Raw genomic sequence first — 23,526 nt, forward strand, 5'->3', positions numbered from 1 at the left:
TGCTGATTCCTCAGCACTTATGATGGAACTCAAGAGATACTCATTGAGTGAATGAATGCTAGGCTTAGAATTTCCACTGAAAAATGACATCTAAACAGCCAAGTCACCATATTCTCTCTAGTTCCAATATTTATGTCTCGCATAAACTATTTCCAGGGCTCACAAAGATAAAATCCTATTCAAAGCAGAACACACATAAAAACCGTACAGATGCAAAGTTTGAAAGACTTGTTATCTGCTTCAACATAATAAAGACAGACTGCACTAAGTATCTTGTAGTGTACCAATATTTTTCTTTGCCCAATAAAGTATTTGCTTTCTCAATGTCCAATCCTCAAGAGACTTCTCAAAGGTTACTCCTTGTGCCTTAAGAGATTACCATGACCTCCTTCTGGACGTTTTGTTCACTATTTCAGGATATTATTGACTGGTTTTACAGAGTAAAAAAAGTATGCAGCAAATAAAAAAGCTCACGAAAGTTTTATAAAATGAAACCAAAATTAAGAGGCATGGGGACCATTTCACTTTGTTTACAAATCAAACTTGTCTCTGTAACTCCCTTTCAACTCTGCCATGGTCTAACCAAACTAAGTCCCTACTGCCTCTCAGTCTTCTCATTGTTTTGTGCCATGCCTTTTTGTTCTGCAGTCCCAGTGTGTGTACTGCCTTGCATAGACATTTCTTCCCACCAAATCCCAATGGCCAAATCCCAACAGTCTTTAAAGCCTCAAACATCGTTATACCCATGAAGCTTTCTTTGAACTCCACAGATAGAAGAAACCTCGTATTTTCCTAAACTGCACAAGTGTAGCAATTTACCTAGGCTTCTTTATAATATTTAACATGTTCTACCTTGCATTTAGTTATAGTAACTTATGCTTTCTATGGTTCCAGGTTTATACATGTGTATCTATTTACATGTATAAACACATGATATATAGAGAGTATAGTCTTTATTTTGTGGTTATTTATTTAAGCTTTAATCTCTAATAATTTTTAAGCTCCTTGTAAACAGACTTGGTGTCAATTTATCTTTGCTCCTTCCATGAGGCCTAGCTCAATATTTTGCAGAGTAGGCAGTCAGTAAATAAAGGAGTATAAAATGAGCTCTCATTGCGTATGTGCTTTGTATACAATTTGCACAATGAAATGAACAAAGCCATATGATAAGCTAAAGTCACTAAGAGTAAGAAATCAATCACATAGATATATATTTGACCCCTCTAATCTTCACTCTGTTTTACAGCAATCTTATTGGAGGAAGTGATTTAACAAACTCACAGTTAAGTGTCCTTCATGATGATCTGGGAAATGAATGAATAAGTATTCTGTGGCTACCAGTTGCATTATGGAGTCACCTAGGAATTCCATTCTCTGATTGTGGCCTCTGGAAAAAGAAATATCAAAGTAAAGAAATCAATAACCATTTATGGATTTCAAAAAAAACACCCAGAATTTTTAAAAAGGCATGACTTAAAAAGACAATGTATTCATTTTGTTTTAAAGCACAAAACCAAATACAATTCCCTAAGGCCCCTCGATTGAGAAGAGATCTGAGTTAATATAGGTTGAGTTTTAAAGAAGAATAAAGTGAATATTATCTAAGCATTAAACGATTGCCAAAATCAAGACTGGTAAACACTGCCTGGTCAGAAGCTGAAGAGCATAAATTGAAAAATCAAGCATAATACAAACAACAGTCTTGAAAGAAAGCAAACAGGTCCAAGAATTTTCTTTGCTAAACTTATTGAAATATATACTCTGGCCGGGTGCAGTGGCTCATGGCTCTAATCCCAGTGCTTTGTGAGGCTGAGGCAGGTGGGTCACTTGAGCCCAGGAGTTTGAGATCAGCCTGGCAACATGAAGAAACCCCATCTCTACAAAAAAAAAAAAAAAAAAAAAAATACATACATACATACATATATATATATAAATTAACCATATATATATATAAATTAGCCATATATATATATAAATTAGCCGTGTGTGTGTGTGTGTGTGTGTGTGTGTGTGTGTATAAATTAGCCAGGCATGGTAGCACACAGCTACAGTCATAGGGGACACAGCTATAGTCCCCAGCTACTCAGGAAGCTGAGGCAGGAAGAGTGCTTGAGCCCAGGAGGTCAAGGGCTGCAGTAAGCCGTAATCATGCCACTGCATTCCAGCCTTGGCAACAGAATGAGATCTGTCAGAAAAAAAAGAAAAAGAAAAAGAAAAAGAAATAACATACTCTGTTATTCAAAGCTGGAATCCAAATTTAAAAACAAAAAAAACTATGATAATCTTTCATCTTTATAGTTTAAAGAGAGTTGGGAATATTTGGTTTGGAAGAGGGGAGTAAAAAAATGAACAAAAAACAACCCCAAAGAAGTAAAATTTTGCTTATTTTCTTAATTGTTTCACTAGCTCACCTTCAAATCATTCATCTACAGCAGGGGTCAGAGAGCCACATCCAGCCCACGGACTGTTTCTAAGGATAAAGTTCTACTGGAACACAGCCATGTTCACTCATTTCCATTTCATCAGTGGCTGCTTTGATGCTACTACGGCAGAGTCGAATCACTGCACACAGGCCACATGGCCCACAAAACCTAAAATATTTAGTATCTGTCCCTGCTGGGAAAAAGTTTATACTTTCTTCACACTTCTCTTGACACTTCACAGGGAAACCAAGATGCATGACAATGGAACCAACAACACTGGATTGGAGCATAACCCTGGGTCCACACTGGGGTCTGTCTGCTCACCCATCTCGCAGTGTGACTTTCCTGGAAATATATTTGAAATCCCAATTCCTTCGAAGGGCATGCTCCAAAGGTCTGGGACTGCCTCGTCTAAATGGTCACATTGGGACAACATGAGAACTTTTCACTCACAGGGTCAGATGGTTAAATCCCACAGTTCTCAATGTGAATGCCCTTGCCAGAAGTCGAACATGAGTAAAAATTACTCCAATTGCTTCTTCAAACTCAGTAAGTTTTTGTAGAACTGGAGAAGTTTCAATAAGTTGTCTATCAGTATTTGGCTCTTGTAGCTACAGGAAAATAGAAATAAATAAAAATCATTTTTTTCACTTTTGGTTATAAGTGTAATGATCAATTCTAGGATGGTGTTTTGTAAAATTCCTTCTCCCATAAGCAAAAATTTATGAAATGCCAATAAAGCACGGAAGTTCCTTTCTCATCTCTTTGAATGGCAAACAAATCTAATATTTAAAGAAGGTTCAAATAATATTTTCCAATCTTCTATCAAATTTCAAGGCCAAGTACTGTACACAGATAGTTCAGAATCCAAGTATTATACTAACTCTCCAAGGAGATGCAAGCTGAAGAACAGCTGGTAGAGAATATATATATCTAGTAAAACAATGGTTCTCAAACTCTAGCATGCATGTTAAATGCAGTCAGCTGGGCCCTGTCCCCAAGGTTACTGATTTTCTATGTCTGGAATCAAGACTGGGAATCCACCTTCCTGACATGTTCCCAGGTGATGCAGATGCTGCTGGTCTGGGTCTGTCCTTCAAAAACTACTGCATTAAAGTAATTTGACTACTGTGTTTTCTAGGGACCAACCTATTTTGGCAATGAGAATCATTAAAACAGAATTCAATGTACATTGGAGATTATTATACCACTAGACAGGTGGTGCTCCAACAATGAGCCTTTAACAACTGGCAGAGAGCAAATATGAAAAGTGTGATTAAAATGAACATTTGCAACAACTTTGGGCACTCATGTATTAGTAAAACATTTTTAAAGTAAGCTGAAATAATGTCATTTCTTACTGTAAAGCCTCTTATGAGAGTTCAACCACTACTGATTATTCTTATATTTATTTTATATACATATATAAAAATATGTATATGAGGATACATATGCATGTTTACATATATGCATATATCCCAAAGTAAAACGAAATAAAAGCAAAATAGTAAGAATTCTTAAACCATCTGGGGAAATAGGTGTCATCACCATAAGTAGGGCTTTTAAATTCCAAAATCTTGATTGAAAAGCTATCACATTGTACTCATTTTTAAATTTATAGTAGGTTTTATACACTCTGAATTGAAGCTTTAAATTTCTAAGATCCAGATCAGATTATACTTTAACAATGTTAATTTAGTATTTGTTCTACTTTGTTAGTATCCTCAGATTTGCTTCCATACTATTAACACTTTCCCTGCAATAGCAAGTGTGTAGATACACTGGAGTCAACATTTTACACTTTGAATATCACCTTTTGGTGGTGGTGGGGCATCCATAACTACACAGTAGCTCTTCCTTCCTCGTTGAGGGAGGATGACTCCCAGTGCTCCCCCTACCCCTTTCCAGACCACATAAACACAATGCATGGGTTCATTCTACTATTGTTCCAAAGTTTCCCAGGTCTGACACCTCAGCTTAAAGGCATAATGCCACTGAAGAGAATCAAAAGATAAAAGTGGGAGAGGAAAAAAAGGCAAAGGAAAGTAACATGAATAGTTGGAGTCATAAAGCTCACTGCAGACAGGGAGGTCATACTTACTTGGAGTGGGTGGAGAGGATAATTGAGCCAGACTTCGCGCAGGTCCTGGAAAATGGAGTGATGCCTTTAATGCTCAAGGGAGCCATTTAACGCACTCTAGAGTACTAAATAAAATGTCTTTATTTGAAATACTGAACTATTTCAGAAGCTGACTCCACTTATGGCAAATTCAATAGTGCTGGCAAACTAATTTTTTTTAAGTGTATTCACCACTCAAACCGCCTGTAGTGACTCTAATTAGCCTATTAAGCTAGGGGGAAAAAGAGCCACCTCTAGTCCCACAAGTCAGACACCTTTTAAAACTAAGTTACACATTTGCTTAACCTAATACACCGCACTAAACTGCTCTTTTAATCATATTTTTTTCTTACCATTATCCAGAAATGTGCATCAGCTGTGCCTTTTGTAATTAAAAATAATTTCAAATGTCCTTTATTTTAGGCACTAATTCATTATCATCTGAGCTATTTTAAGATGGAGTGGAAAAGGCCCCACATCATCTTCATAAGATCTTACGTTTATGAGATCATGCTTTTACAGTGGGTCACTACAAATCCTCACTTGAACTACTGGAATGAGTGAATTTTATGGAAACGCCTAGTACATTACTTTATCCACTGAGTTAAATCTAGAGGCAGTTATAAGGAGAACTTCCTCAGGATTAAAGTGCTTTTCCTTTAGTTTCAGACTCTAGGGAGTCTCTGACTGAATTTACTTGCCGACCTTGATGTTCGATTTCTGAAATAAATAACAAAAAAATTCTTTAAGAGAAAACTTGTTTTTTTTTGTTTTTTTTTTTTTTTTTAGAGGGGAAGAAGTATAGGAAAATTTAGTACCACTTGTAACACACAGGGTGATAAAGTAAAATACCTAGTATTTCTTGTACTACTGATACCTTAATAAAATACACTCAGGGTTTTTTAAATAATATTTTTTAAAAGCACTTAAACATCAAACTTTCTTTGGGGCACTTTAAAGGACTTCTCTTAACCAATTCAGAAATCTTTCCTTTGAAATCTCTGTAGTGCAAATTATATTGATTGTTCTTACCTTCTTACAACTTTCTCTCAATACTTTTTTTCTTCCTCCTTTTACCCTAAGTGGACATTTATCAAACTTCAGCCCCTTGCCTGACCTATTCATTACCATTTCCACTGGAGAATTCCACTATTTTCAATGCTTTACTACTTCAGTTTGGATTACTCATTCATTTCTGCTGCAGCACTGACGTCTTACCTAAGCTCCCAGTCCATAACTCTAAATATCACATGGGCACCTATTACCCCATATGGAACATGACCAGATGATAACTTTTCACCTTTCTCCTTAAACTAGAGCAGCTGTTACAGAAGATGGCAGGCTCAGGAGTCAGGCTGCCTGGGTTCAATCCTGATTCCATCTTGGCAAATCACTTAACCTAAGCTTCCATGTCCTCAAGCTTAAGACAAAGATAATTGTAGGACCTACTCGAGCTGTTCTCTGACGAACACCCTGAGCAATGCACTCAAAGTATTAAACCCAGAGCTGGCCCACAGAAAATACTACTGTTAATAATGATGACGACAACAACAATGATAAACAGCTATCTCTTCCAACCAACCCCAGTCTCCAAGGCTCAAAATTCCCAGGGATCTTGATTCACCTTTCTTCTATCGCCTTCATGTCTTATACTCAAACAAGACTTTGATTTCTCCTTTCATGTCTGCTGCCACCCATCTTGGTGTAACCCATGACCAGACTAATGCACCTGTCCATTTCCTCTCTTCTACCCCGTAGACACTGAGATAGGGTTCTGCTGCACCTTGGTGTCAGTGGAAATATATTGAAAAGATCTAGACTGGAACCCCAGTGCTACCATTTATTAGCTCAAGGACCTTAGGCAAGGTCTCTACCTTTAGCTGGCTCTTCTGGAAAATATTCTGATCAGGTCATTTGTTCACGCAACATGTTTTTACTGAATATCTAGCCCTGTCCTAAAGGGGCCTACTGAGAAAGAATGAAGGTAAATAAGTGCAATTGAATACATTGTGGTAAGTCTCATAATAATGAGATAAAAACATGTAAGTGCTAGGAAAACTGCCTGTAGGTGTCAGATAAAGCTTCAATGAGGAGATGACTCTTCAGATGTGTCCTGAGAATATGAAGATTTTGGCCAATCAGTAGACAGTGAGAATCAAAAATGGGGCACCAGAAACATACAAATAAGAAGTCTTAAAGTACACAGGCACGAAAAGGTGATTCCTAGTGAATGACACAAAGAGGGATTTAAAAAACAGCTGAGAGTCAGATTATGAAAATTATTAAATGCTATGTTATGTAGTATATAGAGCTTGGGAAGCTGTAACCAAAGATTTTAAGCAAGAAAGGCCATAACCAAATCTGCATATTGAAAAGAAGACAACACTAAATGTGGTATGAATGATGGACTGGAGCAGTGGGAGATAGCAGCTGGTTAAAGAGTTCAAGTGAGAAATGAGGAGGACAAAAATGAAAGCAGTAGGGTAGCAATTCAAGAAATATTAGGGTCACAATTGATAGAATCTTGCAATTGATCAGGTAAGAGGAGAAGAAAGCTTAGGGACAAAAATAAATCCTAAGGTTTCTGGTTTAGAAGATAAAAATAAGGAAGGAGGAACATGTTTGGGGGTTAAAAGTGATGGGTTCAATATTACACATGTTGAAATGAGGTATCTGTGGAACACCGATGAGAAGGTGCCCAGGGGCAACTTGAAAAGACACTTTTTCCTATTTCTGGAGCTCCAGAGAAAAGGCCTGAGTCAGAGGTACTGGTACAGATGTGTAAAGAAAAAAGGTGTGGAAAGCAGGGCACAGGAAAAATCACATTAACACCACTCTATCTTTCTAAGCGGGCTATTAACATAATCAAAATGAAACAATGGATCTGAATGTACTGGGTCAAACATGAAGAGTTACACAAAGACCAAACTACAAAACCAGCAACACTGGGGCTGAAAGAGTAAAACTCAGTTCAGGGTGAAAAAGAAAAAACCAGCCCTGCTGTTTACAAGGCTGAGCAGACAGACATAGATAAAGCCAGCAGCAAAGTGAACAGGAAACAATGTTTCCCTCAAGGTCTTGCAGCTGCTGAAAAATGCCATTATGACCCTCTGACTAAGGATCACTGCAGACACTCAATCTCCAAGCTGCCCTTGCCTTGTGACAGCACCCAATCCCAGAGTAATCTCTTGCTGCTCCTAAACTGGCCACAGCCAAGAACCTCCTGAGAATGATTCAGCACCAGCCCAGGCCTCACAAAGGATGTCTCTCTCCACCCCTACAACGCAGCCAATCCACCTGACTTTGCTGCCTACAGGCTTGTCCCTGGCTGTCTTTGGCTGATTAGGCTTCCATGACGCCTTATTCAAAAAAGAAGTACATTGGTTCACTAACATCTCTCACATGCTACAACTAATAGGTGGAAACCAAAATGGAGATGTCAAATGAGTTAGTGTCCAAGTTTGTGTACTTCAAAATGCTAGAGGAAAACCCATACATTTTGAGCCTTGTACAGTTTCACAAAAGACATACTAAAACAAATTCTGAATCTCAACCACCCCATTTGTAAGATAATACTCAGACTCTGCTTTTAATCCAGTCATTTACCCACTTCAGTCTTCTAACAAATACGTATTAAACGCTGCACATGCCAGCATTGCACTAGGTACTGGAAACACAAGATAAGCTCACTAAGTAGACAACTGGGAGAGAGGCAGTTTAAAGAGAAAAGAATCTAAACACCGACTGATGCAATTAAAGACGACAAGTAGAAAATTGCAGCAAAACAGAACAACAGAACACAGTGGACTGGGGATGCAGGTAAGATGGGAGAAGGGGACAAGGAAGAGGTCAGGGTGGGGGAGGGAGTCTAAAGGGTCTGGGGGACACAGAGGCAAGATGGCAGGAAGGAAAAAGAGCAAAGAGGTTGCTGAAATGACCCACAAAAGGTGAAGGCCAGAACAAAGAAAATTTAAGATTTGAGAAAAGGTCTTAAAACACAAACCATCTGGTACAGATGCAAATCAAGATGCACATGTGTTTAGATGTGCAGGACAAAACTGGGGGACACAGAACATCTCTAGATAATCTTCCCATAAGGAGGAAATTCACATATAAAAATCATCACATATCTCTAGAAAAACAAATACAAAAATCAAATTCTCAGATATGAACATTGTCCAGGTCATATTTTCCAAAACTATTGATCCTTTTTTAAAAAAACTACCCAAAGTAATACAGTAATAACGTCTGACAGCCATTTAAGCTGAAGGTTTCACAGAGGCTTAAAACTGGCTTCCCGTGTTCTTTATTGCTCCACGAGGGCTATTTCATTCAATTATAATGACATTTCAATTTGGAATACAGAGTTGCTTCTCCCTTTAAATGTTAAATTGACTTGTTTTGGTGCAGAAAGCATCCAGAGTGCTCTATTATATGCAGGATTAAAAAGGTATCTCTGGCAATATTAATAGCTTAATATTTAAGTTAACAACAGAAACTATTTTAGAATCTATCATTTTTTCTTAAACTATAATTTGCTTTTTAAAAAAGTACTTTCATATTAATGACAAACCCACAGCCAATATCATACTGAATGGGCAAAAACTGGAAAAATTCCCCTTGAAAACTGGCACAAGACAGGGATGCCCTCTCTCACCACTCCTATTCAACATAGTGTTGGAAGTTCTGGCTAGGGCAATCAGGCAAGAGAAAGAAATCAAGGGTATTCAGTTAGGAAAAGAAGAAGTCAAATTGTCCCTCTTTGCAGATGACATGATTGTATATTTAGAAAATCCCATTGTCTCAGCCCAAAATCTCCTTAAGCTGGTAAGCAACTTCAGCAAAGTCTCAGGATACAAAATTAATGTGCAAAAATCACAAGCATTCATATACACCAGTAACAGACAAACAGAGAGCCAAATCATGAATGAACTTCCATTCACAATTGCTTCAAAGAGAATAAAATACCTAGGAATCCAACTTACAAGGGATGTAAAGGACCTCTTCAAGGAGAACTACAAACCACTGCTCAGTGAAATAAAAGAGGACACAAACAAATGGAAGAACATACCATGCTCAAGGATAGGAAGAATCAATATCATGAAAATGGCCATACTGCCCAAGGTAATTTATAGATTCAATGCCATCGCCATCAAGCTACCAACGAGTTTCTTCACAGAATTGGAAAAAACTGCTTTAAAGTTCATATGGAACCAAAAAAGAGCCCGCATCTCCAAGACAATCCTAAGTCAAAAGAACAAAGCTGGAGGCATCACGCTACCTGACTTCAAACTATACTACAAGGCTACAGTAACCAAAACAGCATGGTACTAGTACCAAAACAGAGATATAGACCAATGGAACAGAACAGAGTCCTCAGAAATAATACCACACATCTACAGCCATCTGATCTTTGACAAACCTGAGAGAAACAAGAAATGGGGAAAGGATTCCCTATTTAATAAATGGTGCTGGGAAAATTGGCTAGCCATAAATAGAAAGCTGAAACTGGATCCTTTCCTTACTCCTTATACAAAAATTAATTCAAGATGGATTAGAGACTTAAATGTTAGACCTAATACCATAAAAACCCTAGAGGAAAACCTAAGTAGTACCATTCAGGACATAGGCATGGGCAAAGACTTCATGTCTAAAACACCAAAAGCAACGGCAGCAAAAGCCAAAATTGACAAATGGGATCTCATTAAACTAAAGAGCTTCTGCACAGCAAAAGACACTACTATCAGAGTGAACAGGCAACCTACAGAATGGGAGAAAATTTTTGCAATCTACTCATCTGACAAAGGGCTAATATCCAGAACCTACAAAGAACTCAAACAAATTTACAAGAAAAAAACAAACAACCCCATCAAAAAGTGGGCAAAGGATATGAACAGACATTTCTCAAAAGAAGACATTCATACAGACAACAGACACATGAAAAAATGCTCATCATCACTGGCCATCAGAGAAATGCAAATCAAAACCACAATGAGATACCATCTCACACCAGTTAGAATGGCAATCATTAAAAAGTCAGGAAACAACAGGTGCTGGAGAAGATGTGGAGAAATAGGAACACTTTTACACTGTTGGTGGGACTGTAAACTAGTTCAACCATTATGGAAAACAGTATGGCGATTCCTCAAGGATCTAGAACTAGAAGTACCATATGACCCAGCCATCCCATTACTGGGTATATACCCAAAGGATTATAAATCATGCTGCTATAAAGACACATGCACACGTATGTTTATTGCGGCACTATTCACAACAGGAAAGACTTGGAATCAACCCTAATGTCCATCAGTGACAGACTGGATTAAGAAAATGTGGCACATATACACCATGGAATACTATGCAGCCATCAAAAAGGATGAGTTTGTGTCCTTTGTAGGGACATGGATGCAGCTGGAAACCATCATTCTTAGCAAACTATCACAAGAACAGAAAACCAAACACCGCATGTTCTCACTCATAGGTGGGAACTGAACAATGAGATCACTTGGACTCAGGAAGGGGAACATCACACACTGGGGCCTATCATGGGGAGGGGGGAGGGGGACGGGGGAGGGGGGGAGGGATTGCATTGGGAGTTATACCTGATGTAAATGACGAGTTGATGGGTGCTGACGAGTTGATGGGTGCAGCACACCAACATGGCACAAGTATACACATGTAACAAACCTGCACGTTATGCACATGTACCCTAGAACTTAAAGTATAATAATAATAATAAAAATAATAATAATAAAAAAGTACTTTCATACGCTTTATCCATAGCCCTATCAGAAACTCCCTATGAACTTACTTTTAAAAATAAACAAACACTTATCTAGTCTACATAATTTATGTAAAAACAAATCATACACAGAAAAGCCAAAAGGCTATCACTTCAACTAAGCCTGCATGGGGTAGATACCCAATGATTCTAAAATATAAAATCGTAATTAACTTCAAGACACTTCAAAATGAAGTGAAGTCCTATTACATTTGTATCCATATTTAATTTATAAGTGACCATAAGGAAAGACAGGTTTCAGGCGAAAGAAAAACTCCTTGTGTAAAGGTCCACAGAACTTTCCATCTGCAAGAGTTGAATAAGCCATTTTGGTGTACTTGAAATGTTCCATCTATGGTAGATCTGACTATTTTGTTTTCCTATATTCTCTTCAAATTACAAAGACCAGCTGAATAAAATTTTCTGTAATGATACATAACAAAAAAATCGAATTATTCCATAGAAATACCGGATCATTAATCAATAGAAAAAGAGGGAATCCTCCCTAACTCATTTTATGAGGCCAACATCATCCTGATACCAAAGCCTGGCAGAGACACAACAAAAAAAGAGAATTTTAGACCAATATCCCTGATGAACATCGATGCAAAAATTCTCAATAAAATACTGGCAAACCGAATCCAGCAGCACATCAAAAAGCTTATCCACCATGATCAAGTGGGCTTCATCCCTGGGATGCAAGGCTGGTTCAACATACGCAAATCAATAAACGTAATCCAGCATATAAACAGAACCAAAGACACAAACCACATGATTATCTCAATAGATGCAGAAAAGGCCTTTGACAAAATTCAACAGCCCTTCATGCTAAAAACGCTCAATAAATTCGGTATTGATGGAACGTATCTCAAAATAATAAGCGCTATTTATGACAAACCCACAGCCAATATCATACTGAATGGGCAAAAACTGGAAGCATTCCCTTTGAAAACTGGCACAAGACAGGGATGCCCTCTCTCACCACTCCTATTCAACATAGTGTTGGAAGTTCTGGCTAGGGCAATCAGGCAAGAGAAAGAAATCAAGGGTATTCAGTTAGGAAAAGAAGTCAAATTGTCCATTTGCAGATGATATGATTGTATATTTAGAAAACCCCATCATCTCAGCTCAACTTCTCCTTAAGCTGATAAGAAACTTCAGCAAAGTCTCAGGATACAAAATTAATGTGCAAAAATCACAAGCATTCATATACACCAGTAACAGACAAACAGAGAGCCAAATCATGAATGAACTTCCATTCACAATTGCTTCAAAGAGAATAAAATACCTAGGAATCCAACTTACAAGGGATGTAAAGGACCTCTTCAAGGAGAACTACAAACCACTGCTCAGTGAAATAAAAGAGGACACAAACAAATGGAAGAACATACCATGCTCAAGGATAGGAAGAATCAATATCATGAAAATGGCCATACTGCCCAAGGTAATTTATAGATTCAATGCCATCGCCATCAAGCTACCAACGAGTTTCTTCACAGAATTGGAAAAAACTGCTTTAAAGTTCATATGGAACCAAAAAAGAGCCCGCATCTCCAAGACAATCCTAAGTCAAAAGAACAAAGCTGGAGGCATCACGCTACCTGACTTCAAACTATACTACAAGGCTACAGTAACCAAAACAGCATGGTACTAGTACCAAAACAGAGATATAGACCAATGGAACAGAACAGAGTCCTCAGAAATAATACCACACATCTACAGCCATCTGATCTTTGACAAACCTGAGAGAAACAAGAAATGGGGAAAGGATTCCCTATTTAATAAATGGTGCTGGGAAAATTGGCTAGCCATAAATAGAAAGCTGAAACTGGATCCTTTCCTTACTCCTTATACAAAAATTAATTCAAGATGGATTAGAGACTTAAATGTTAGACCTAATACCATAAAAACCCTAGAGGAAAACCTAAGTAGTACCATTCAGGACATAGGCATGGGCAAAGACTTCATGTCTAAAACACCAAAAGCAACGGCAGCAAAAGCCAAAATTGACAAATGGGATCTCATTAAACTAAAGAGCTTCTGCACAGCAAAAGAAACTACTATCAGAGTGAACAGGCAACCTACAGAATGGGAGAAAATTTTTGCAATCTACTCATCTGACAAAGGGCTAATATCCAGAACCTACAAAGAACTCAAACAAATTTACAAGAAAAAAACAAACAACCCCATCAAAAAGTGGGCAAAGGATATGAACAGACATTTCTCAAAAGAAGACATTCATACAGACAACAGACACATGAAAAAATGCTCATCATCACTGGCCATCAGAGAAATGCAAATCAAAACCACAATGAGATACCATCTCACACCAGTTAGAATGGCAATCATTAAAAAGTCAGGAAACAACAGGTGCTGGAGAAGATGTGGAGAAATAGGAACACTTTTACACTGTTGGTGGGACTGTAAACTAGTTCAACCATTATGGAAAACAGTATGGCGATTCCTCAAGGATCTAGAACTAGAAGTACCATATGACCCAGCCATCCCATTACTGGGTATATACCCAAAGGATTATAAATCATGCTGCTATAAAGACACATGCACACGTATGTTTATTGCGGCACTATTCACAACAGGAAAGACTTGGAATCAACCCTAATGTCCATCAGTGACAGACTGGATTAAGAAAATGTGGCACATATACACCATGGAATACTATGCAGCCATCAAAAAGGATGAGTTTGTGTCCTTTGTAGGGACATGGATGCAGCTGGAAACCATCATTCTTAGCAAACTATCACAAGAACAGAAAACCAAACACCGCATGTTCTCACTCATAGGTGGGAACTGAACAATGAGATCACTTGGACTCAGGAAGGGGAACATCACACACTGGGGCCTATCATGGGGAGGGGGGAGGGGGACGGGGGAGGGGGGGAGGGATTGCATTGGGAGTTATACCTGATGTAAATGACGAGTTGATGGGTGCTGACGAGTTGATGGGTGCAGCACACCAACATGGCACAAGTATACACATGTAACAAACCTGCACGTTATGCACATGTACCCTAGAACTTAAAGTATAATAATAATAATAAAAATAATAATAATAAAAAAGTACTTTCATACGCTTTATCCATAGCCCTATCAGAAACTCCCTATGAACTTACTTTTAAAAATAAACAAACACTTATCTAGTCTACATAATTTATGTAAAAACAAATCATACACAGAAAAGCCAAAAGGCTATCACTTCAACTAAGCCTGCATGGGGTAGATACCCAATGATTCTAAAATATAAAATCGTAATTAACTTCAAGACACTTCAAAATGAAGTGAAGTCCTATTACATTTGTATCCATATTTAATTTATAAGTGACCATAAGGAAAGACAGGTTTCAGGCGAAAGAAAAACTCCTTGTGTAAAGGTCCACAGAACTTTCCATCTGCAAGAGTTGAATAAGCCATTTTGGTGTACTTGAAATGTTCCATCTATGGTAGATCTGACTATTTTGTTTTCCTATATTCTCTTCAAATTACAAAGACCAGCTGAATAAAATTTTCTGTAATGATACATAACAAAAAAATCAAATTATTCCATAGAAATACCGGATCATTAATCAATAGAAAAAGAGGGAATCCTCCCTAACTCATTTTATGAGGCCAACATCATCCTGATACCAAAGCCTGGCAGAGACACAACAAAAAAAGAGAATTTTAGACCAATATCCCTGATGAACATCGATGCAAAAATTCTCAATAAAATACTGGCAAACCGAATCCAGCAGCACATCAAAAAGCTTATCCACCATGATCAAGTGGGCTTCATCCCTGGGATGCAAGGCTGGTTCAACATACGCAAATCAATAAACGTAATCCAGCATATAAACAGAACCAAAGACACAAACCACATGATTATCTCAATAGATGCAGAAAAGGCCTTTGACAAAATTCAACAGCCCTTCATGCTAAAAACGCTCAATAAATTCGGTATTGATGGAACGTATCTCAAAATAATAAGCGCTATTTATGACAAACCCACAGCCAATATCATACTGAATGGGCAAAAACTGGAAGCATTCCCTTTGAAAACTGGCACAAGACAGGGATGCCCTCTCTCACCACTCCTATTCAACATAGTGTTGGAAGTTCTGGCTAGGGCAATCAGGCAAGAGAAAGAAATCAAGGGTATTCAGTTAGGAAAAGAAGTCAAATTGTCCATTTGCAGATGATATGATTGTATATTTAGAAAACCCCATCATCTCAGCTCAACTTCTCCTTAAGCTGATAAGAAACTTCAGCAAAGTCTCAGGATACAAAATTAATGTGCAAAAATCACAAGCATTCATATACACCAGTAACAGACAAACAGAGAGCCAAATCATGAATGAACTTCCATTCACAATTGCTTCAAAGAGAATAAAATACCTAGGAATCCAACTTACAAGGGATGTAAAGGACCTCTTCAAGGAGAACTACAAACCACTGCTCAGTGAAATAAAAGAGGACACAAACAAATGGAAGAACATACCATGCTCAAGGATAGGAAGAATCAATATCATGAAAATGGCCATACTGCCCAAGGTAATTTATAGATTCAATGCCATCGCCATCAAGCTACCAACGAGTTTCTTCACAGAATTGGAAAAAACTGCTTTAAAGTTCATATGGAACCAAAAAAGAGCCCGCATCTCCAAGACAATCCTAAGTCAAAAGAACAAAGCTGGAGGCATCACGCTACCTGACTTCAAACTATACTACAAGGCTACAGTAACCAAAACAGCATGGTACTAGTACCAAAACAGAGATATAGACCAATGGAACAGAACAGAGTCCTCAGAAATAATACCACACATCTACAGCCATCTGATCTTTGACAAACCTGAGAGAAACAAGAAATGGGGAAAGGATTCCCTATTTAATAAATGGTGCTGGGAAAATTGGCTAGCCATAAATAGAAAGCTGAAACTGGATCCTTTCCTTACTCCTTATACAAAAATTAATTCAAGATGGATTAGAGACTTAAATGTTAGACCTAATACCATAAAAACCCTAGAGGAAAACCTAAGTAGTACCATTCAGGACATAGGCATGGGCAAAGACTTCATGTCTAAAACACCAAAAGCAACGGCAGCAAAAGCCAAAATTGACAAATGGGATCTCATTAAACTAAAGAGCTTCTGCACAGCAAAAGAAACTACTATCAGAGTGAACAGGCAACCTACAGAATGGGAGAAAATTTTTGCAATCTACTCATCTGACAAAGGGCTAATATCCAGAACCTACAAAGAACTCAAACAAATTTACAAGAAAAAAACAAACAACCCCATCAAAAAGTGGGCAAAGGATATGAACAGACATTTCTCAAAAGAAGACATTCATACAGACAACAGACACATGAAAAAATGCTCATCATCACTGGCCATCAGAGAAATGCAAATCAAAACCACAATGAGATACCATCTCACACCAGTTAGAATGGCAATCATTAAAAAGTCAGGAAACAACAGGTGCTGGAGAAGATGTGGAGAAATAGGAACACTTTTACACTGTTGGTGGGACTGTAAACTAGTTCAACCATTATGGAAAACAGTATGGCGATTCCTCAAGGATCTAGAACTAGAAGTACCATATGACCCAGCCATCCCATTACTGGGTATATACCCAAAGGATTATAAATCATGCTGCTATAAAGACACATGCACACGTATGTTTATTGCGGCACTATTCACAACAGGAAAGACTTGGAATCAACCCTAATGTCCATCAGTGACAGACTGGATTAAGAAAATGTGGCACATATACACCATGGAATACTATGCAGCCATCAAAAAGGATGAGTTTGTGTCCTTTGTAGGGACATGGATGCAGCTGGAAACCATCATTCTTAGCAAACTATCACAAGAACAGAAAACCAAACACCGCATGTTCTCACTCATAGGTGGGAACTGAACAATGAGATCACTTGGACTCAGGAAGGGGAACATCACACACTGGGGCCTATCATGGGGAGGGGGGAGGGGGACGGGGGAGGGGGGGAGGGATTGCATTGGGAGTTATACCTGATGTAAATGACGAGTTGATGGGTGCTGACGAGTTGATGGGTGCAGCACACCAACATGGCACAAGTATACACATGTAACAAACCTGCACGTTATGCACATGTACCCTAGAACTTAAAGTATAATAATAATAATAAAAATAATAATAATAAAAAAGTACTTTCATACGCTTTATCCATAGCCCTATCAGAAACTCCCTATGAACTTACTTTTAAAAATAAACAAACACTTATCTAGTCTACATAATTTATGTAAAAACAAATCATACACAGAAAAGCCAAAAGGCTATCACTTCAACTAAGCCTGCATGGGGTAGATACCCAATGATTCTAAAATATAAAATCGTAATTAACTTCAAGACACTTCAAAATGAAGTGAAGTCCTATTACATTTGTATCCATATTTAATTTATAAGTGACCATAAGGAAAGACAGGTTTCAGGCGAAAGAAAAACTCCTTGTGTAAAGGTCCACAGAACTTTCCATCTGCAAGAGTTGAATAAGCCATTTTGGTGTACTTGAAATGTTCCATCTATGGTAGATCTGACTATTTTGTTTTCCTATATTCTCTTCAAATTACAAAGACCAGCTGAATAAAATTTTCTGTAATGATACATAACAAAAAAATCGAATTATTCCATAGAAATACCGGATCATTAATCAATAGAAAAAGAGGGAATCCTCCCTAACTCATTTTATGAGGCCAACATCATCCTGATACCAAAGCCTGGCAGAGACACAACAAAAAAAGAGAATTTTAGACCAATATCCCTGATGAACATCGATGCAAAAATTCTCAATAAAATACTGGCAAACCGAATCCAGCAGCACATCAAAAAGCTTATCCACCATGATCAAGTGGGCTTCATCCCTGGGATGCAAGGCTGGTTCAACATACGCAAATCAATAAACGTAATCCAGCATATAAACAGAACCAAAGACACAAACCACATGATTATCTCAATAGATGCAGAAAAGGCCTTTGACAAAATTCAACAGCCCTTCATGCTAAAAACGCTCAATAAATTCGGTATTGATGGAACGTATCTCAAAATAATAAGCGCTATTTATGACAAACCCACAGCCAATATCATACTGAATGGGCAAAAACTGGAAGCATTCCCTTTGAAAACTGGCACAAGACAGGGATGCCCTCTCTCACCACTCCTATTCAACATAGTGTTGGAAGTTCTGGCTAGGGCAATCAGGCAAGAGAAAGAAATCAAGGGTATTCAGTTAGGAAAAGAAGTCAAATTGTCCATTTGCAGATGATATGATTGTATATTTAGAAAACCCCATCATCTCAGCTCAACTTCTCCTTAAGCTGATAAGAAACTTCAGCAAAGTCTCAGGATACAAAATTAATGTGCAAAAATCACAAGCATTCATATACACCAGTAACAGACAAACAGAGAGCCAAATCATGAATGAACTTCCATTCACAATTGCTTCAAAGAGAATAAAATACCTAGGAATCCAACTTACAAGGGATGTAAAGGACCTCTTCAAGGAGAACTACAAACCACTGCTCAGTGAAATAAAAGAGGACACAAACAAATGGAAGAACATACCATGCTCAAGGATAGGAAGAATCAATATCATGAAAATGGCCATACTGCCCAAGGTAATTTATAGATTCAATGCCATCGCCATCAAGCTACCAACGAGTTTCTTCACAGAATTGGAAAAAACTGCTTTAAAGTTCATATGGAACCAAAAAAGAGCCCGCATCTCCAAGACAATCCTAAGTCAAAAGAACAAAGCTGGAGGCATCACGCTACCTGACTTCAAACTATACTACAAGGCTACAGTAACCAAAACAGCATGGTACTAGTACCAAAACAGAGATATAGACCAATGGAACAGAACAGAGTCCTCAGAAATAATACCACACATCTACAGCCATCTGATCTTTGACAAACCTGAGAGAAACAAGAAATGGGGAAAGGATTCCCTATTTAATAAATGGTGCTGGGAAAATTGGCTAGCCATAAATAGAAAGCTGAAACTGGATCCTTTCCTTACTCCTTATACAAAAATTAATTCAAGATGGATTAGAGACTTAAATGTTAGACCTAATACCATAAAAACCCTAGAGGAAAACCTAAGTAGTACCATTCAGGACATAGGCATGGGCAAGGACCTCATGTCTAAAACACCAAAAGCAACGGCAACAAAAGCCAAAATTGACAAACGGGATCTCATTAAACTAAAGAGCTTCTGCACAGCAAAAGAAACTACCATCAGAGTGAACAGACAACCTACAGAATGGGAGAAAATTTTTGCAATCTACTCATCTGACAAAGGGCTAATATCCAGAACCTACAAAGAACTCAAACAAATTTACAAGAACAAAACAATCCCATCAAAAAGTGGGCAAAGGATATGAACAGACACTTCTCAAAAGAAGACATTTATGCAGCCAACAGACACACAAAAAAATGCTCATCATCACTGGCCATCAGAGAAATGCAAATCAAAACCACAATGAGATACCATCTCACACCAGTTAGAATGGCAATCATTAAAAAGTCAGGAAACAACAGGTGCTGGAGAAGATGTGGAGAAATAGGAACACTTTTACACTGTTGGTGGGATTGTAAACTAGTTCAACCATAATGGAAAACAGTATGGTGATTCCTCAAGGATCTAGAACTAGAAGTACCATATGACCCAGCCATCCCATTACTGGGTATATACCCAAAGGATTATAAATCATGCTGCTATAAAGACACATGCACACGTATGTTCATTGTGGCACTATTCACAATAGGAAAGACTTGGAATCAACCCTAATGTCCATCAGTGACAGACTGGATTAAGAAAATGTGGCACATATACACCATGGAATACTATGCAGCCATCAAAAAGGATGAGTTTGTGTCCTTTGTAGGGACATGGATGCAGCTGGAAACCATCATTCTGTGCAAACTATCGCAAGAACAGAAAACCAAACACCGCATGTTCTCACTCATAGGTGGGAACTGAACAATGAGATCACTTGGACTCGGGAAGGGGAACATCACACACCGGGGCCTATTATGGGGAGGGGGGAGGGGGGAGGGCTTGCATTGGGAGTTATACCTGATGTAAAGGACGAGTTGATGGGTGCAGCACACCAACATGGCACAAGTATACATATGTAACAAACCTGCACGTTATGCACATGTACCCTAGAACTTAAAGTATAATAATAATAAAAAAAAAAGAAAGAAAGAAATACCGGATCATTAAAGAGCAAGCGTCCAAATAGCTGCTTGGCTTCCTCCAGGCTTCCCTCCAAGTAAACAGCTCCTAGATGAAAAACAGAGAACGCCAAAAGAGAGTCTCCATCAACAGTCAAAGAAAATGACCTATCTCTATAAAAAGCAAAAACGCAAGCCAAAAACCACTCACAGAAAACAAATCAACATGTTCAGAAGCAATTGTCTTAAAGGTGACATATTTCCTCTTTTTGCTATGCTTTGTGTTACAAATTACACTGAAATAATACGAAATTCAATTTACTAAAATCTAAATCTAATATTGTAAGTAAAAGAGGCCAAATATTAACTATCATGAAGGGTAAAGGTATAAACCTTACTAAGGGAACAATGCACAAATACTGGACTTCAGTAAAGAAAATGTTCAGTTTTATTTTATGTATTTATAGTTTACGTTTCAGATCAAATATATATAGATACCTAAGGGGAAAAAAAAAAACCTGATAGACAAAACCTGGGTCTAGATCAATGAAGACATCTGCAAATAAAATATCAGAGGAAGCTTTACCTTTAATTTGGAAGCATTGGGCACACACACTCATGAATCATAACCAGGAAGTACTATGGTAACATTTTAACTGGTATCAATTACAATGGAGTAGTCATATTTTCTTGAAATCAAATGTTTACACTTGTCTTCAGAAAGGCTGCTTTTCCATGTAAAATGTTAAGGCACTTAGTTACCAGGGCTTTTGACAACTAAAGACATTTATTATTTATTGACAGTTGTAACAATGATAGTCAGAGTACACTGGTAGTAACTGTTGTGGTTGGGGAACCACTTATGTCCTGGGTACCATGCAAAGCATTTCCACATTCTTATCTTCACTAGCATGGGGTACCTCAGTCGGAGGACATTAGAAAAGACTTAGAGGATTTAGGTTTATATTAGTTGATTCGGGGGGACAGCTTAAGGAAGTAGAACTTTGCTCTGGATTGGATGCTGCCGGAATCAGATATTAAGATCATTACGACAACTCTGCAAGGTAAGTGACACCATCTCCATCTCACAATCTCACAGATGGGGAAACTGAGGATCAAAGAGATTAGGTAGCTTGCCAAAGACACATATCTGATAAATAATGGAACAGGAAATTGAATCATGTCTGACTGGTTCTGGAGGCAATGGTAACACCAACTGTCAAAAATATTATGTGTATAGAGCAAAGTAATTCCATGCGACAAATTCTTTGAAAATAGACATATTTGTGAAAAACAGACATAGCTGTGAAAAGACTGCGGATAATTATTAAACATTCTCTTGCCACTATCATAAGCATGAAACTACAATGAGAAGCTTTTATATTCATTTTCAAAGGAAGAGGGCAAAAATGATAAGAACAAAGCCCTTTGAAAGCTAAAATGTACTTGATCATTACCTTAAAAAAAAAATCAAATTGTCAATCTACTGTAACATTTCACTGTAAAGCAAACATACTTGCAATCACCAGCTAATTAACTCTTCATAACTTTCCTGTACCAATGGCTAATTCTGGTTACAGTCAAAAAGAAGCCAAGGAAGTAAAGTGCCTGAGTGAGGAGTGAAATGTCAACATCAGTCTTGCTTCAAGTGAATCAATAACAGTTATACAGACTCAAACCCTGGGTAGGGTTTTAAAAATGTGGTGTTTTCAAGATGTTTAAAACAGAAATATTACAAATAGTTTAATCAAAAGCAACAATGGAGTCTCTCAGCAACCTAATCTGTTCATTTATGTATGTGATCCTGACTCAAATCTGGAAAGTAATCCATCTCCATATTAATTCACCTCATTTCAATTCATGAAATGCTAAGCATCTACATGACATCAAGACACCAATTCAGGCAGTAAGAATGGAAAAAAAAAAAAAAAGAGGCATGTTCACTGCTCTGAAGGAACTGAAATAACTATAAGGTGGTAGGTGTCATACTAGGAACGTCCTGTACTTTGGGAACAAATAATTCTGTCCCAAGTTTCCACACAAAATTTTATGTGCTCTCCAGACTGTTTAGACATGCAAGAAAGTAGACTATGAAGAGAGAAATTACCTATTAATGCTTCAAAACAATTGGCCATTGCATGTCGAAGGTCCGATTCTCTACAAAGGTCAGGCCCGTGAGCATACAGCATAAATCGATCCAGTTCAAGTTTCTACAAAATTCACAATGACAAAATGTAAGAAAGTTTGCCAAAATCTTAACTATAGGAACTCCCCATCTCTTGCAGAGGGTTGGTGTGGAAACGAGATGGGGGAAGGGGAATGGTTACAAATCCATATGAGTATATTAAGAGACAGTTTAGTTTAACATGCATTAGAAGTCCTATAAATACAGCTCAGTTTTCACCAACTCAATTCTTTCCCAAACAGGCTTCTACAACCTCCAATAGTTCAAGCAGGGTTCAGAATTGATCAGATCTGAACTTTCCAATTCCAAGTTCAGACCAAGCACTAGCCCAGGCTGGAATAAGACTCTGCTATGAGACCATAATCCCCTGGGTTCATCCAATATGCCTATGGAGAGAATTACAAACCTAACACAAACTTCTGAAAGTCAGTTTTACATCTTTGACTCAAGTCATGTGGTACTGACAATGTCAGCACCATAAAAAACAGATTTTTTTTTTTTTTTTTGAGATGGAATCTGGCTCTGTCGCCCAGGCTGGAGTGCAGTGGTATGATCTTGGCTCACTGCAACCTCCACCTCCCGGGTTCAAGAGATTCTCCTGCCTCACCCTCTCGAGTAAATGGGACTACAGGCACCCGCCACCACGCCCAGCTAATTTTTGTATTTTTAGTAGAGACAGGGTTTCACCATGTTTGCCAGGCTGGTCTCAAACTCCTGACCTCAGGTGATGCAGTCACCTCAGCCTCGCAAACGGCTGGGATTACAGGCGTGAGCCACCACACCTGGCCCAAAATAGATTTTTATGCGGTAG

The 23,526-nt window shown here is 38.1% G+C and overlaps 1 protein-coding gene across 40 annotated transcripts in view; it reads right to left on the bottom strand.

Annotated features, from left to right (window-relative positions):
* Positions 1-23,526, bottom strand: part of DROSHA (drosha ribonuclease III) — a 146,070-nt gene that overhangs the window by 19,185 nt on the left and 103,359 nt on the right. For 20 of the 40 annotated variants that reach the window (XR_012413600.1, XM_073993231.1, XM_073993226.1 and 17 more), the window contains 6 exons: positions 22,638-22,740; positions 20,569-20,639; positions 4,525-4,569; positions 2,877-3,034; positions 1,761-1,877; positions 1,282-1,387 (listed from right to left, as the gene is read on the bottom strand). Coding sequence is in view for 36 of the 40 variants with exons in the window: in XM_073993231.1 (XP_073849332.1) it covers positions 1,282-1,387; positions 1,761-1,877; positions 2,877-3,034; positions 4,525-4,569; positions 20,569-20,639; positions 22,638-22,740 (600 nt within the window). In the remaining 4 variants the exon portion in view is untranslated. Of the gene's footprint in view, positions 1-1,281; positions 1,388-1,760; positions 1,878-2,411; positions 3,035-4,524; positions 4,570-20,568; positions 20,640-22,637; positions 22,741-23,526 lie in introns of all 40 variants that reach the window. The other 20 variants (XR_012413601.1, XM_073993238.1, XM_073993234.1 and 17 more) reach the window with 2 other exon arrangements.

The sequence above is a fragment of the Macaca fascicularis genome, chromosome 6 (assembly GCF_037993035.2).
Source record: "Macaca fascicularis isolate 582-1 chromosome 6, T2T-MFA8v1.1".
Lineage (NCBI taxonomy): Eukaryota > Metazoa > Chordata > Mammalia > Primates > Cercopithecidae > Macaca > Macaca fascicularis.